The 18,019-nt window shown below is 46.1% G+C and overlaps 1 protein-coding gene and 1 pseudogene across 4 annotated transcripts in view; one reads left to right on the forward strand and one right to left on the reverse strand.

Annotated features, from left to right (window-relative positions):
• Positions 1-18,019, reverse strand: part of STX2 (syntaxin 2) — a 49,709-nt gene that overhangs the window by 13,450 nt on the left and 18,240 nt on the right. For all 4 annotated transcript variants that reach the window (XM_030821690.1, XM_003276122.2, XM_003276121.2 and 1 more), the window contains exons 4-6: positions 9,925-9,999; positions 5,560-5,633; positions 3,913-4,021 (exon numbers count right to left, since the gene is read on the reverse strand). In XM_030821690.1, the coding sequence (XP_030677550.1) occupies positions 3,913-4,021; positions 5,560-5,633; positions 9,925-9,999 (258 nt within the window). The remainder of the gene's footprint in view (positions 1-3,912; positions 4,022-5,559; positions 5,634-9,924; positions 10,000-18,019) is intronic.
• Positions 12,289-12,386, forward strand: LOC115837170 (annotated as a pseudogene).

Genomic DNA, 18,019 nt, shown 5'->3' on the forward strand with positions numbered 1-18,019 from the left:
TTCTCAATAAAGTTGTTGAGATGTCATTTAATAAAAAAAGTTTTAAAGTTAGTAAATTGCAAAATTTGTTTACTTACACTGTTTTTTGGGAGGTAATTCTCAATCATTTAAAAATCTATTTAAGGGCACACACAGTGGTATACATGTATAATCCCAGTGCTTTGGGAGACCAAGGTGGAAGGATTGCTTGAGGCTAGGAGTTTGAGACTAGCCTGGGCAACATAGCAAGACCCCATCTCTACAACAAATAAAATAAAACTTAAAAATCTATTCAAAATAGCTCAATAAGGAGATTCTCTGCGTTTTGCTTTGCTTTTTTAAAAACATGAAAATTGTTTTAAATAATGTAAAATATAATCATCAAAACTAGAAATTTCAGCTTGGGCAACACAGTGAAAACCTCGTCTCTACAAAAAATAAAATTAGCCAGGTATGGTGGTGTGCTTCTGTGGTCCCAGCTACTCGAGAGGCTGAGGTGGGAGGATCCCTTGGGTCCAGAAGTTCAAGGCCACAATAAGTGGTTATCACAACATTGCACTCCAGCCTGGGTGACAGCGTGAGACTTTTTCTCCAAAAAAAAAAAAAAAAACTAAAAGTTACAGTTCATGTCTCATGTTCACAAAGCTCTTCCCACCGGCTAACTGCTAAGTCTGAGAAACAGCCTGGAGTTACGGCATGTGAAATGTAGTGTACATTCGTAATTCCTTATCCAGAATGCTGAAATCCAAAACATTATGAAAACTGGGTTTTCCTTAAGCTTGATGTCAAAATCCAATGAGCGGCAAAATCTGACCTAAACTGAGTCATGGCTATTTATAATCTTAACTCATCCCCCTTACTGTGAATCCTCACATTTCACTGGAGAGCTATGTGAATGTGCCTGATTACGGGGTGCAGTCCTAGACCCCACCTGGGGATTACATAATACATTAATAGTACATTGTACTATCTTCCTAAAATCTGAAAAATTCTGAACTCTGAAACACATACAGCCCCAACCATTCCAGAGAAAGCACTGTGGACCTATGTAACATGCCCTGGTACAAGAAGAAAGTCACTTGCCATTTGAAGAAATAAAGCATACACCACAGGAAAAGATATCCTGTGATACAAGGTAAGAAACCCGCCTGATGACAGAGCTGACGGAAGGAAGAAAGAAAGGGGAAAAAATGGTTTTAGGTGCAAGGATTTGGAGAAGACCACTGCATGAAGACAGGCTGCTGTGTGGCCAGAGTGATGCCATCCTGAAGCAAAACCGCCGTGATGACCGATGTTTGACTCGTGCATGCCAAGCTGTTCTGCAACAAGGTCTGAAGACGATGCCTCCGGCACAGGCAACCTCTCAAGATGCTCATCCAACCTGACCAGTGGTCACAAGTCTTGTCAAGCAAGTCAGAAGACAGGGCCGGCTGCACAGTTCTACGCTGAAAGCCTGCTGTGTCAAGCACACTTTCTGAGGGCAGGCGGCCGTGGGATCCACCGTCTCTGTCTCTCAGGGGCTTCTGTTCATACGTCCCTAGCCAACGTTTCCTTCTGAGAAACCGGATTTGTTAGCCTCTTTCTTTGGCCCCTCAGCTCACTCAGCCTTTGGGGGTGAGTTTGCATAGACCTGCTCACTTCAGAATAGCCACATGGAAGGTTTAGAATTTAACAGACTTAAAGAAATTACTAAAAAAAAACTCCCAATATGTATATGATACTTCATTGCTTGTAAGACACTTTCACAAACAGTACTGCATTCGATAGAGTATGATCACAAGAGAAGAAACTGGAAATGAATTCTGTGGGCTGAGATAGAATAATGTGGGAAAGAGAAGAGACAGGCGATCTGATCACGCCACCGGATTCACATCGGGAGTGAAGACAGGATAGACCTGCAGGAGAGATGGTGCGGGCCCTTCAACCCCAGGCTGGGGAACTCTGTGCTAGAAAAGCGCTCACCACAGCGTCCCAGAGCGTAAACCCTCACAGTGCAACTGGCTGCCTGCAATGATAACTTTCACTTTAAAAAGTACTAACAGATCCCTGAAGTCAAAGTGGTTTGTAAAAACTTTTTCATAGAAAAGCAGTCTAGTCGACATCATGATTGAGCATTTCTGCCAGGATGGAGCAACAGGGACCGTATTTTCCCTGCCACCTGAAATAACAACAACAAACCCACCAATATCTACACAACAATGATTTCCAAGACACTGAGCATCAGGCCACACACTGATTCCCAACAGACGGAAACAAGCCAGGTGAGCCTGCTGCTGCCCTCAGACGGAACTCGTGTCAGCCACAGAGCAGACAGGGCCCAGGTGGAGCCCAGGGGAGGTCCTAAGGCAAAGGCACAGAGCTCAGGGGAGACCAAGGCAACTGGATTTGCAAGATGGAGTACGAGAGATGAGAGAGATGCAGAGAGCAAGCTGCACAGACCCCGCATGCTCACTGGAGTGCTGACCAACGTGCCAGAGGGAACACGCTGCCAGGCAGATGAGGGTGCCATGAGGTTCACGGCCATCAGAGCAGGTGCTCAGAAGGGTCTTGCCTCAGGAGTGAGGAACAACAGGCCCTCAAATAAAGCTGCTCTGCTCCCTCTAAATGCAAGATCCCAAAGGCTAAACCATGCTCATGTGATTTAACTACATTCTAAAACAAAGCCCAAGGAGATTTACAAAAATACTCAAAATACAGAAATACTCGGCACCCAACAAATTAACGTTCACAATGTCTGGCACACACTCGAAACTTACCAGGCTCGCAAAGAAGCAGGAAAACACAAGCCACAGAAAGGAAGGAAATCAACCAACCAGAGCAGACAGGACACTGGAGTTGGCAGACAAAGACGTGACAAGTTACTACAAGTGCGTCCCAGGTGTACAGTGGGGAGCAACACAGGAGACATGTAAAACACCCAACAGAACTAGCAACAGAAACCACAGCATCTCAGATGAAACATACACCAGAGGAGGTTACAGGCAGATCAGACAAGGAAAAGAAAGTGGCCAAAAGCAAACACACCGGAAAAGAGTACCTAAAGCATGAGGAGCCTCGCTGAGCTGTGGGACAAGGTCAAGCGGCCTGGCGGGCGTATGACAACATTCTCTGAGGGGGATGCCTGGTGGGCGTATGACAACATTCTCTGGGGGGGATGTGCGGCATCAGGAGCCGGGATGGGCCTGAGGCTTCACCTGACATGCGAGCTGACACACTGGCCTGCCAGGGCTCGGTGGAGGCTGGCAGAAGGTTCAAGGCCCCAGGTCAGGGACAAAGGGATTTCCTACTCACAGCACAGCAGGCAACCTGAGGCTCATGAGCAGCTGCCCACAGCCCCCAGTCTCATGGGGAGAGGCAGAGCAGCTGCCGTGGGACGTCCTCACAGTGGGTTTGTGTCACAGCTGAAGGACCCGAGCTTGGGAACCCCAATCTTTCACAATGGGGAGTCTGCAAACCTGACCAACCTTTATCCCTGAAACAGACCCGTCCGTCCCCAAAGAAGGCGCCATCTCCACTGCCACAGCCGACTGTCCCCACAGACACCCCTGAAAAGAGTCTGGGGCAATAGGGCCGCTGCCTCTGCTCACAGACAAGGAGAGATGTGAGGAGCCACGAAGATGCCCCGGAACCAAGGCAGGACGGGACTGAGGACACAGAAACACTCAAAGAGGAAATGACTGAGCGCTCTCCCAATCTCCCTGAAACTCTTAAAGCAACGGCAATGAGCAAGGTAAACCCCACCTTAGGACTTCCTGAAGACAGGAAGAACGGGTTTGCCCGACTCACGGCACAGGAAGCTACCAGTGTTCTTTGGGTTTTACAGTATTGGTGAAAATAGACACGGATTTCCTTTTCTGAAGTTAAAGTCATTTGAAGTGAGACCTTAAGGGAGAAAAACATGATTTTAACAAAGACAGAGTCTCCATTACTCACTTATCTCCAGCTGGCGCTGGATGCGGCCCTTGCTCCGCTCCCGAAACAGAGTCTGTGCCTCATTGTACTCCGCCATGGCTTCCACAAACTTCCGAGACAGCACCGAATGCTAACAACACAGGAAAACTACATTCGTATCTGAGGGCCATGCCTTCTACTGAAAGTGACATGCAAGACATGCATTTTGGAAACTCAAACTACATGTTATTCTGCTCCTGCAAATGGAAAATGACAATGGCAAAGTCCCCATGGCAGCATCTGTGCTAAGAACTTTGCGTGCATGATCTGACCTAATTTTCACAAGAGCCCTACTATGCCAGTCACATCCCTACTTAAAGAAAACCATGACTTCGAGGTCATTAGCCCAAGGTCACAGGCTTTTCTGATAAACACGGATCAGCACTGGGACCAAGGCAGGCGGACCCCAGAGCCCGTGTGCTTCATCCCTCATGCCCATGAGGGGACCCAGGCAGGCGGACCCCAGAGCCCAGTGCTTCATCGCCTCGTGCCCATGAGGGGACCCAGGCAGGCGGACCCCAGAGCCCATGTGCTTCATCGCCTCGTGCCCATGAGGGGACCCAGGCAGGTGGACCCCAGAGCCCACGTGCTTCATCACCTCGTGCCCTCGAGGCCTCAGGGCTCTGTCTTCCTCTGGGCTGTACCACAAACCACTAAAACGTGGCGGCCTTACCACAAACACAAATCATTTGGATAACTTCCTACTCTTCGGAATAGAACTCTGTTGATGGACTGAATAGATTTTTCTTCACAATAAAGAGATGTTCTATAAATACTGTGAAAGGAAAATAAAATCGCAGGACCTCACTCTCACTACCCCAAACGGACAGTTAAGCTTGGGAACTGAGTCATGCAAAATACTGCCCTCCCTCCTCTTCCCAAACAGATGGCTGCAGTGACAGAAGCCGCACATCTCCCCAGCATCCTCCCCCACAAAGTGCTCACAAGGAAATTCCTCGTAGGTCCCAGAATCTTTCAGAATCCATATCCCCCCCACCAAAAACTAACTCTAAAACAGAGTTCTGCAGAATCTCACCCTGACAATGTACATTAGCTGCTTATCTTCACAGGTACAGGACAAAGACAAGACTAGAAGTCACCCTGGGCCCACCCTGAGAAATGCATGTGTAGCTCCTCCCTCAACTCAGGCTCACACTGGCCCAGGTAAGAGGCGCATCTGGGCATGGGAGGAGTGCAGCATCGACCCCCACTCCTCTCTTCCCACATGTGAAATGTGAACACAGTGAGCACTGAGCAAAGCCTCACAGCAGCGTGGCCACCTCGCTGCCTACCCCCGCTTTGTCTCTCTGTTTTTCCCCCTTTCCTCCTTCCTCTCCTGCCCGCTTTTTCCCCTTTAAATATTAAAGTCCTCAAAACCCTCTTCGGGAAAGGCACAAACCACAGATCCTACTCTAATTTGTATTTCTTTTTTCCAAGTGTGTCCTCAACTTTGGCAAAATAAACCTCTGTTTCAGATACTTTTGTTTTACAATACTATATTATTTTTGTGCAGAAACACTATGAGGATAAGCATGACAGTAAAGATGAAATTATTCAGAGTCTCCAAGAAGAAAGTAAAAACACTTATTCTGCGACATCACTTCAATCTAAACGAGGCTGATAGCAAACCTGGGTTCTTCGTATCCGAAGATCCACTGAAGTCCGGTTCCCACTCTCATCCTGATCAAAACTTTGTTCAATAGCTAGGAACAAATAGGAAATAATTACCTTCCAAATTTAAAAATGAAAATGTTCCAAGCCTGACTTCAAATTCCTTTTATTTCTTATTTTTGAAGTATCTTTATAAAATTAAAACTAATGAACAAGTGACCTTTTAAAACAATCTACTAAAAAGACAATCCCCCAATAGGAAATTATTTTTTGAGACAAGGTCTGGCTCTATCACCTGGGCTGCAGTGCAGGGGCACAATCTCAGCTCACTGCAACCTCCACCTCCCAGGCTCAAGCAGTCCTCCCACCTCAGCCTCCCGAGTAGCTGGGATTACAGGCGTGTGCCACCACATCCAGGTATTTTTTGTACTTTTTGTACAGACGGGATTTTGCCATGTTGCCCAGGCTGGTCTCGAACTCATGAGCTCAAGTGATCTGCCTGCCTTGGCATCCCAAAGTGCTGGCATTACAGGTGTGAGCCACTGCGCCCAACCCCATCAAGAGGAAACATGTATATGTAGATACACACAGATATATATATATACACACACATATATGCACACATATATACACAGATACACACAGATATATATACACACATATATACAACTACGTATTTATTCATACAAAAAAATGGAAACATAACCAACAAATTTTAAAACTAGGTACCACTAAAGGGAAAGGAGAAACAAGGGGACGACGAAGAAAGAAGCTAGACTCTGAATATGTTTTATATATTTGACTTCAGAATGACATAAATACTTCACAAAACTTAATGCAAAACTAAATTTAAAAAAAAATCCCTAAACTTCAAAGGAAAAATAAAACAAACCTGACAGTAAGTCAAGTTAATGATATAAACACACAGAAGAGCCAGGTGCAGTGGCTCACGCCTGTAATCCTAGCACTTTGGGAGGCTAAGGCAGGCGGATCAATTGAGGCCAGGGGTTCGAGACCAATGTGGCCAACATGGTGAAACCCTGTCTCTGCTACAAATACAAAAATTAGCTGGGCCTGGTGGCGGGTGCCTGTAATCCCAGCTACTCGGGAGGCTGAGGAAGGAGAATTGCTTGAACTCGGGAGGTGGAGGTTGCAGTGAGCTGAGATAGCGCCATTGCACTCCAGCCTAGGAGACAAGAGCGAAACTCCATCTCAAAAACATAAATAAACACACAGAGGAAAAACTATTCAAAGTAACTTTAAAACCCAGTAACTTGTAGCTGGACACAGTGGTGTGTGCCTGTAGTCACAAGTGCTGGGGGGATCACTTCAGCCTAGGAGTTTGAGGCTGTAGTGATCACTATGATCACACTGGTGAACAGTCACTCCAGCCCGGCCAACACAGCAAGGCCTCAGGTCAAACAACAACAACAAAAAGTAGTTTGATTATATAGCCCAGTGGGATATACCTATAGACAAAAAGAATGACAAAAAAAATAAAAAATAAACCTTTAAGTAATCATACTCTTGACAGTAGACGCTGGCATAATTATTTTGAATCTGTTGTGTGTGTACTAGGAATAGCAAGTGAATAATTATGTGTCAGTGAGAACCAGAATTCGGGGCATAGTTGAAAGGAGATAAAGATGTAATATTGCCCGTATTAAGTGAAAATCCTTTCAAAAAAATTTTTTTAGTCCTTCCTTTAATCTTAATTTGGAGTCTCAGTAACAAATCATGATTCATTTTATCTTTTAAAAAAAATCTTAGCCCGGTCCACTGAAAAAGCCTAGGAAAGAATGGTCAGGTCATCGTCATGTATAGCAATACATTCCCCAGCATGCCGATCTCGGTGTCTAGAACATTCTTTAGACAGAGGAGCAGGGCTCCCTGGGGAAATGGCTGATGCCAGGCCCAGGGCAGGAAAGGGGTGAAATGAGCATAGGGACTTTTGTCACAGCAAAAAGTGGAAAGGCTGTCACAAACAATGAGGGGGCTACCAAAAGGACTCAAGAGTCCACCCTACTAGCCAAAGAGACCATCTGAGCATTAAGGATAACGCAGCAATGAAAACATCAGATGTGTTTAAATCCATATGTTCAGGATGACAGACGAGAGGCAGCAACAGAGACTCTCCCTGGTCATCTCTGGAGGACTCCAGGGAACCGCCCTATGAAAATTACACCAGAGAGAGAGAGAGTCCAACGCAGATCCTCTCTGTCCTCCATGATCTGTGACCCAGAATGTGCTTTGGCTCCCTTGGTTGGAGAAGCCAGGTCATTCATCCTACAGAACCTGCCACGCTGCACATTTTGCTGATTTCACCCTGCAACACGTTCAGTAGGCTCTGCTGTCCTCTGTATTTACTGTGGGCTCATAGTTAAATTCTCGAAACTACCCAATTCAAGAGTTGAAGGGGAAAGGTTTCTTCTTAAATAACTATTCCAGCAACTAAACAAAGAAGGAATAATAAAATCAGGATATTCATGCTTGTAATCCCAGCACTTTGGGAGGCTGAGACGGGCGGGTCATTTGAGGTCAGGAGTTCGAGACCAGCCTGGCCAACATGGCGAAACCCCATGTCTACTAAAAATACAAAAATTGGCCAGGTGTGGTGGTGGGCGCCTGTAGTCCCAGCTACTCAGGAGGCTGAGGCAGGAGAGTTGCTTGAGCCCGGGAGGTGGAGGCTGCAGTGAGCTGAGATCGTGCCACTGCACTTCAGCCTGGGTGACAGAGTGAGACTCTGTCTCAAAAAAAAAATAAGTAAATAAATAAAAAATAAAATAAAATAAAATCAGGATATTACTGCTTGCAACTTCTAATGAATTATGGATCTTGGAAATAATCATCCATTTTTGACAATATCACAGAATAGAAAAGAATGTTATATCTTATTTAAAATTTTACTGAACTTACTTAGAGCCAAGAAAAAATGTTAATGTCACCATTAACATCTTTTTTTTTTTTTTTTTTTTTTTGAGACATAGTCTTGCTCTTTTGCCCAGGCTGGCGTGCAGTGGCGTGATCTCGGCTCACTGCAAGCTCTGCCTCCCGGGTTCACGCCATTGTCCTGCCTCAGCCTCCCGAGTAGCTGGGACTACAGGTACCCGCCACCGTGCCCGGCTAATTTTTTTTGTATTTTTAGTAGAGACAGGGTTTCGCCGTGTTAGCCAGGATGAGTCTCGATCTCCTGACCTCGTGATCCACCCGCCTTGGACTCCCAAAGTGCTGGGATTACAGGCATGAGCCTCCGCGCCCGGCCGCCATTAACATCTTAACGTAACCATGAGGACATAAAATCTGTAATCAGATGCTGCATGTTTACATTTTAAAAACCCACAAAAAACACCTGAATCAGATAAAGCTTGGAGAATTTAGCTACCAACCTACTGCAAATTCAGAGGACAGCAGAGCCTATTAAATGTGCTGCAGAGGTAAGATCAGCAAAATCTGCAGCATGGCAGATTCTGTAGGACAAATGACCTGGTTTCACCAACCAAAGGAAAAAGTGCCAGAGAGAAAAATCATGAAGGGAAAATCTCATTTTTAAAAGCCAGGGTTTGGTCCTTATTTGGGACTCAATTCAAGCAAACTGTCAAAAAAAAAAAAACAAAATCGTAAGACCACTGGGGAAATAGAAACTCTGCCTGGATATTTTGTACTATTAAGTAATTATAATGAATTTGGGTTTAGATATAATTGTGGTTGTGCTTTTGGAGAAGCTTCTGTTTTTGAAATACACACTGATGAAATCTCAGATGCCTGGGATGGGCTTCAGAATAGACTGGGAGCGGGTCGGGGTGGGAGCTCATGGAGAACTGTGGAGGTGGGGAGTCGGCTTGTGGTCGCCTCTCTCTGCTTCTGCACACATCTGAAACCTGCCATAATAAAAGTATTTTATCATCTGCACAGAGATTGTTTTTGATCTTGATGCCATTCTGCAAAAATCAAATACAATGTGTTCTTCTACCAAATCGAGAAAAAGCAACCCCTGGTTAAGTCCCATGTAAAAGCTATAAGCCTCCCAAAATACTACTGCTGCTAAAGTGGAATGCCAAACATCATCAAATAAATTCTACTGAAAGTTTGAAAGAAATGAGCAATTAAAGGGTCCATTCAAGAAGAGCTTGGCAATTCACCTTCCCAAACATCTGCAACTTAGCCTGAAATGTCATAAAAAATTTAACAGTATAACAGTTTATAAGCAAACACATAACCTTTTTGAATATGAATTAGTACCCTGAATTACATACAAATAATTTACTTTAAAGCAGTCACTATTTTAATTTTTAAAAATGTAAAAGAACAAAAACCAATAAAGAATAAAATAACAAATACCCATACTCCCAACATCAATAATTAAACATAAAACTTCAAACTTACCCTTTAACTTGGCTCGAATTTTATTCGCAGTTTTCTTGATTTCTTTGTTCAGATCTTCAAGCTCTTCTTTTATTTCTATAAAAATTTAAAATAAAAAATAAAATACAGCATCTGAGCTATAATATCCAACATAAATGATATCCAATAAATTTAAGTGAAACAGTATGCTTAGTAAATATTCACTTTTTTTCTGTAAGAAAAACTACCGCTTATACCAGTGGTTCTCAAGGTGGGTCCCTAAACAGCAGCTTTCATAAATATCAAGTAGGAGCTTAGTAGAAACACAAATCCCTGGGGCCCTCCCTGGACCTACTCAGAAACTGAGGTGGGGGCAGTGGCCCAGCAATCTGAGTTAGCAAACCCTCCAGGTGACACAAGTTTGAGACTTGCTGGTCTATACCCATGAATGAAACTGCTGCCTAAATCCACTGCTAACACCTAGACCTGGGAAAGGAAAACGGAGACGTAATGATGTTCTCAACAAAGTCTCCCGTGTGTGTGCTTTTCTCTCGTGCTATCAGCTGTCTCCCCAAGACGCCCGAATAATCACAGCCACCACTTCAGCGCTGCTGGGCCGGTCGCCCTGGCCTGGCTTCTCAGACACTCAGGGCTGCAAGCAGGGGGCAATGGAGGCAGGGGCCGGCCTCCTAACACGGAGGGAGGCCAGCAGAGCAGGAGCCGACACTCTAGGGCGGTGCTGAGACCTAAGGCCACCCAGGGCATCACAGCAGCCTCTGCTTTCCTGCCTGGCTGCCCCAGAGCCCAGGGAGGGTGGCAGGATGTCTGCTCCATGCCGCACACTCACATTTGCCAGTCCAGTGGCTGAAGTGACCTGAAGGGGGCTTCTCTCTCCTTTGGGCAGAAGTTGCTGAAACAGGGCGGCAGCCCTGTTGGTCGTTTTAGAGAGTCCTGCACTTGCCTCTCTCACTCAATCTCACACACATCAGCCGGGGAAAAGGCAAATGTTTCTGCTATAGACAACTTGGCCAAGAATGAAAGCTTTCAGAGATGCCCATTCTCTTCCTGGCACCCCCTCAGCTGAGCACATGCAGGGTGCCCCGAGTACCCACTGCACACAAGCGTGTGCTAAGTCTTCTTTCCATGCTCAGCTACAGTCATCAGACGCAGCCTGGCTCCTCCAGGGTTTCAGAGCCAGATCAGAGGCTGAGTGATCTCCAGAGGTGACAGGTCACGCACCAGTAATACCTACTGAGTACTTTATGTGTGCGAAGGCTCATGTCACTAAGGAGGCTAAGACGATCACCAGGGATCTAACAACTTAGTGAAAAAAAGATAAGACAAACCCAGGAAGTGCCAATGCCACACAGAAACTAACAACGGATGAGACAGGTTTCACAAAATGCCATGGGCAGCGAGGAGGAGAAGTGTCTACTGCAGCTGTCCCACAGGAGGGGACATCTGACCTGGGAGTGGAGAGACTGGTGGCTTCCATTCCAGGCAGAAGAAGGGTCTATGGCACAGAGCAGCAGGACGGTGGGCTGTAGTGACTAGTGTGGGAGGAGGCCAACTACAGGCTGCCTGGGCAGGAGTGTGCAGGCCTGCCTGAGTTTGGGGCTTTTACTGAGGGCACCAGTCAGCACTGAAGGTTTCTGAACAAAGAAAGATATCAGCAAAGATGCATTAGAAAGATTTTTTTTTTTTTTTTTTTGAGAGTCTTGCTCTCGTCACCCAGGCTGGAGTGCAGTGACACAATCTCGGCTCATTGCAACTTCTGCCTCCTGGGTTCAAGCAATTCTCCTGCCTCAGCCTCCCAAGTAGCTGGGATTACAGGCCTCCACCACCACACCCAGCTAATTTTTGTATTTTTAGTAGAGATGGGGTTTCGCCATATTGGCCAGGCTGGTCTCGAGCTCCTGACCTCATGATCTGCCCACCTCGGCCTCCCAAAGTGCTGGAATTACAGGCGTGAGCCATTGCGTCCAGCCTAAAAAGATTATTTTTAAGCAGGGCACAGTGGTGTGCACCTGTAGTTCCAGCTACTTCAGAGGCTGAGGCGGGAGGATCACTTAAGCCTAGGAGTTTAAGGCCAACCTGGGCAATTAGCAAGACGCCATCTCTATTTAAAAAAGCAAAGAAAAAGAAAAAATGAAGAAAAATTATTCTGATAATGGATGAAACTAGAAAAAAAGAGAAACTAGACACAAAGGGGTCATTTCGTGGTTCTCCTCTGTGAACATGTTTCTAAAGGGAGATTCTCGGGGGAATCTTTCTACCACCCCAAGAGGTATTCTGAAATTTGTGGGGTACTTCCAGTCATCATAAAAAAGGGAGAGCCGCTGGCATCCAGAAGACAGGAGCCAGGAATGGCACCAGCCAGCATCGCACAGCAAAGAACTGGCCTCCGTCCTCCTGTAGTTCCTGAGGGTGACGACGGGGTGTTCGTGCACGTGTGACATGTGCCACCCTCGAACCTCATTACATCAGCACATCACCCACTGACCTGCATAACTGCCAAATGCACACTGCTCACTCAGGCAGGAGAAAAGACCTGTTTTCCTGAGCCCAGAACCTGACTCCAGCTTACAAATAAGCCCTATTTTCATCTGCATCGTTTCAATATCCAGTGGATTTTCAGGAATGCAACTGCCATGTCACCACTCTGCATGGCGAGAAAGCTGTACTTCATTCTATTTCAGTGACACCAACTGCCTTAGGAAAAGCACAGGGAAGCCTGCTAACGGCAGCTGAATCACAACGCCTCATCAGCTTGCAGCCTTGGCTGTCACAGTCACAGGACTTGTTTGTAGAGGGGCAAGCACCTCAATTTTGTTTTCTGGTGTTGTGCCTGAGCCTGCACAATACAATCTGTACTTCAATATGTAAGTTACTTCCATTTTATGTCTCCTTCATATTAGTTTGGATATTATATGTTTTTTTTTTAAATTATGGAAGTAGGTAGGCTATATCATCTATGAACTTCATTTTAGAATAGTAAAGGGAACACAGAATGCCTTATAAAATGGGGCATTTAACAGGAATTAGAGAGACTTGCTATGAATAAAGAGGGTGACAGGTCCATAGTTTGTGGCAGGGGTGCTGGCTCCTGTGGTGCGTGAGGCTGATGCAAACACCCCCAAGGCCTGGCCACTGTGCCTGGGGAATGAGGGCTGAGTGTAGGAGTCGAAGCTAAAACGTACACACAGCAAGGGCATTTGTGCAGGGGTCCGGCCCAGCCAGCGCCTGAGCACAGCTGAGGACAACTAGACTCGGGAGACGGTCTTGAGCCACTGCGCAGCCACAGAAACCACGAGATCTGAGAGGTGAGCCTGCCAGTGGATGAGAGTCTCCCTCTCAAGCTGGCAGGCCACAGCAGGACTCACTCCCCTGGGCAAAGAAAGCCCTTGGCCCTTACACAGCAGGGGTGGGGGGCACTCAAGAAGGAAAGAGTGAACTAGGTGCCACTACAGGCACACGAGGCTTGAGCAACTCATCAGCAAAATAAAAGAGGCACTGCCTGTCCGATCCTGCAAGCTGCAGACGCAGGCCATGAGGTCACATTTGATAAAGGTGGTATTTCAAATCACTGAGACCAGACGGGGATATCAGGAACCTCCTCTTCCAGCGGCCTAGGTGGTTCGGCTCAATCCCGCTGCTGAGAACAATTAGAAAGGGTAGACACAACGCTCTTTTCAAATCTCTGTAAAGCCATTAGAAACCTAACAAGGTGCGAAAATAAATAACATAAAATAAAATAATAATAATAAAAAAGAAACCTAACAAGGCAGGAAAGAAGACTCAGAAGAAGAAAACCCAAAGAGGTGGGCCCCACCTTTGCAGCCACTTTTACCTGGGGGCATGTGCCAACTCCATAAAAGGCAGCTGAGCTGCAGAGAAGCTGAGAAAACTGCTGACTTGGAGAGGCAATGCCCTAGGAGGAACAGTCAGGTGGGAAGCTGGCCCTCGCAGGGGCTGAAGCCTCAGTCTAAATCATCTAAATCCCTAAAATTAGATCCAGAATTGCTGGTGCTTCCAGCCATCTGCCAGAAATAAAAATAAATCATCTCTTTAAAAAGAAAATACCATTTAGGACTCAAATTATTACTACAAATAATTCCAATACAAAGCTCAAAACTCAATCAAAAATAACCAGGCAAACAAAGAAAAAAAAACACATGAAAAAAACCCAACAAAAACAGACAACACTAACCCATCCACAGAGGCACCAGTTAATGAAGTTACAAGACACAGACGTTAAAACAATTAAATTCAAAGAGATAAAATGTAAGATCATAAATTTTGTCAGAGAATAGGACAGTATTAAAAGGAACCAAATGGAATTCTAGGAGTTAAAACCAATCCAAAAATAATTCCATAGATGAAGAAAGATTCCCTGACCTGAAAGACAATCACTGAAGAGAAATCGAAAGATAAGTCAGGGAAAACATTTTCAAAATAAAATATATAGAGAAAAAATGATGAAAAATAGAGAACAAAAGAGGAGAGACAGAAGGGATACACTGAAAAGCTCTAAAAGACATACAATTCCAGTCGCAAAGAGAGATGACAGAAAATGGAGCAAGGATGCTATTTGAAGAAGTAATGGCCAAAGTTTTTCAAAACACAGCCAGAAAATGTCAATCCAAAGATTAAAGAAGCCTTATAAGAGGGAAAAAGAAAACGAAAACCACATCTCCAAACATTAAAGTAAAACTGCTAAAACCAAAGACCAAAAACCAAATATCTTAAAAGCTCTAATTAGCTGACCAAAAAAAAAAAGTAAAGCCAAAAGACACTGGAAAAATATGTTTTAAATCTTCAGAGTGGTGAAAGAAAATAACTTCTAAACTAGAATCTTCTACTCAGTGAAAACATCCTTCAAGAATAATACTAAACTGAGGATAATTTCAGATAATAGCGAATCTTCACTGAAGGAGGTAAGAAGGAAGGGGAAAGGAACCGCAAGGGCAGGAAGGCCTCGGGTGGGGTGGTCTCAGGCTGTGGTGGGGGCAGCTGGGCTGAAGCAGGGCAGGGGTCCTGGAGCCGAGACTCCCTAGGAAGGCGCTGCAGTGGGAGGGGATGCCGGAGCCTGGCCACACAGCTCCTTAGGGGGAGTACGCGCGGCTTCATTTCTGAAGGGAGAAAGCCCCATAAGCTGCCCCCATGCCCTTTAGGGGAGGGGACAGGAGAGGGGTAACATAGTGAGAAACGCTCTTTCTACAAAAAAAAAAAAAATATATATAATATAAAAAATATATATATATATATATATATATATAAATTATCTGGGCGTGGTGGCATAAACCTGTAATCCCAGCTACTCGGGAGGCTGCAGTGGGAGGACTGTCTGAGCCCAGGAGGCTGAGCCTGCAGTGGCAGTGGCAGTGGGCTGAGATCACGCAGCTGCACTCTCGCCTGGCCGACACAGGGAGACTCCTCTGGGGCGGGGGAGGAAGAATCACAACGGCACTGAAAGGCAGATGCCACCACTAGCTCATTTCACACGTGTGGGAACTGCCCCAGGAGAGGTTAAGTGATGCGTCCAAGGCCACACAGGGATAACCGGTGGAACAGGATCTGAATCCAGAGCCACAGAGGCGCGGCTTCCTCCAGGCCCTTCCTCCAGGGCCTCCGCACAAGGAGCCGCGTCTCCATGAGTCTGATTTCCCGCAGAAAAGCACAGAATGCACGGGAGCAGGCTGCGCTGGAGATGGAGACGGTGCAGACGCGGTCCCAGCGCATTCGGAGCGGAGCCCCAGGGAACCGCTGAGGGAACAGGAAGCAGAGAAAACGGGAGCGAACGCAGCCGCAGGACGACCGCACCCGAACACAGGGTGCAAGCCAGGCTGACGGCTGACTGCAGGAGCGAATCAAATCCCCGCCGTCCTGCAGAGAGAATCCCAGCCTCGTCGTCACTAAAACCCAAACCAGAATCACACACACTTCATGCTCCTGCAGGGCTGGATCCGCGTCTTGGAGGGCCTGAAATTTCTACGTTTTGCAAAGACACCCTTTTAATACAAAAGAAAAAAGAAATAATACAAAAGTAGAAAGTGAAAAAAGAAAAATGCAGGTAAAAGGTCCTTCGTCCACCTCTGCCCTGGGATCCGCGGCTGCAGGTGGCGCGGCGCGGGCGGTGCTAGGACCGGGGACCCGCCCGGGACCGGCTGCCTCTGGCGCCACCTGGCGGCCGCCGTGCCCAGCCCTGCCCCGGGTCCTGAGGTTAATGGGGGACCTCCGGGAGGGCAGCAGCCCGGGGATCGCCCTGCTCACCGGGACCTAAGCAGAGCGCCTGCCCGAGGATGGGGAGACACGGGGGAAGCGGAGCACAGTAGTCCTCCTTCCTCCCTCCCACCCTCCCCTCTTCCTTTAGGAACAAGGCGGGAAGGCCAAGAGCCTGTCCCTCTCTGCATTATCCCAGGCCCATCATTGGGATAGAGGAATCGCTGCATTTTGCTTTTTAAAGACTGACCAAGGAAGCGGCTGGAGGCTGCTGCCTACATTTTGGTTCACACTTTCACAAAACAAAAGACAAAAAAGCAATGGTTTTCTTTAGAGCCCAAAAGGGACTATCATGAAACAGTAACAGTTCTAAGTTTACTCAAAAAATAGTTCTCTCTGCTATGACTTGGCAGCAAAAATGTTTTGGAGGTAAATTATTCAAAAAAAATGCTGATATTTATTCAAATATAATTTCCCTAAGCATTAAGCATGATGTTAACAGATGTTACATAAAAGGTCCTACGGGCAAATAAATGTGTGAAACACTAAACAAAGCTAAACAGGCTTCCTTCTAGGAAGACTTCTCAGAGACTTGATTATTCTACGGGTACTGCAACTTCCCAAGAGGGGCTGGGCGACGGCACGAAGAGGTCCCCGGAAGGATCTGGCCGCAAGCAGCACCCTGGCTGCGTGGACTAGCTCATGAGACGGCGGCTCCAGAAACATTTTGGGAAACACACTTCTGAGGCACTGAGAGGGCATAAACAGAGGCTCAGAACATTATTTTACAAGACACACAAAATTTTAAAATGCGTTCTTTTTCAATTTAATACTACTTTCTTATTTTTTCAACGTACGGCTACACTAAGTAATATTCCAACAAAAAATGTATTTGCTGGCAACTTTCCTCTAAGACCAAGAGTACATGTGCCCCCATCACCACTTCTATTCAATACTGTACTGGAGGTCAGCTAAATAAGTCAGTTCAAACTAACAACCACAAGAGCTGCACGGAAAAAACGGTCACTAATTATTCACAATGACATGACTGGGTACAGAGACAATCCAACATAAGCTATAGAGAATATTAGAATTAATAACTCATTAGACAAGGGGTACAAGGCCAATAAGCAAAAATCATCGTATTTCTATATACCAACAACAAACAGAGAAAATGACATTTAAAGTAGATACGGCTGGGCACAGTGGCTCATGCCTGAAATCTCAGCACTTTGGGAGGCCGAGGCAGGTGAATCACAAAAGTCAAGAGTTCAAGACCAACCAATATGGTGAAATCCCATCTCTACTAAAAATACAAAAATTAGCTGGGCGTGGTGGTGGGCACCTGTAGCCTCAGCTACTCAGGAGGCCAAGGCAGGAGAATCGCTCGAACCCGGGAGGCGGAGGTTGCAGTGAGCCGAGACTGTGCCACTACACTCCAGCCTGTGTGACAGAGTGAGACTCCGTCTCAAAAAAAAAAAAATTAGATAAATAAAAAATAAAGTACATACGACTTGCATTAACAGCAAAACATTGACTACCTAGGAATAAATACAACAAAAGATGTGCGAGACCCCTCCTTGGAACCCACAGCACGGCGCAGACAGGCATTAAAGGCGGCCTAAGTCATGGAGGTAGGGGCCATTTTCATGGATTCAAAGACTCAACGTTGTTAACATAGTAACTGCCCCCACCATGATGTGTGGGCTCCAATTTGTAATCTCTGGCTTGCTCAGATCCATGTCCCCTGTAAAGCTTTCAATATTTATCATTCCAGAGCAATGAAACACTTCCCTATAGCTCCCATGCCCCCAACACTGAGTTAATTTAAAATCATGTCTTTTCTCCCAATGAGGAGATGCAAATACCATGGGGAAGCAAATTGAGACAAAAATCCAGGTTCTCCAGCTGCTTC

The sequence above is a fragment of the Nomascus leucogenys genome, chromosome 10 (genome assembly GCF_006542625.1).
Source record: "Nomascus leucogenys isolate Asia chromosome 10, Asia_NLE_v1, whole genome shotgun sequence".
NCBI lineage: Eukaryota > Metazoa > Chordata > Mammalia > Primates > Hylobatidae > Nomascus > Nomascus leucogenys.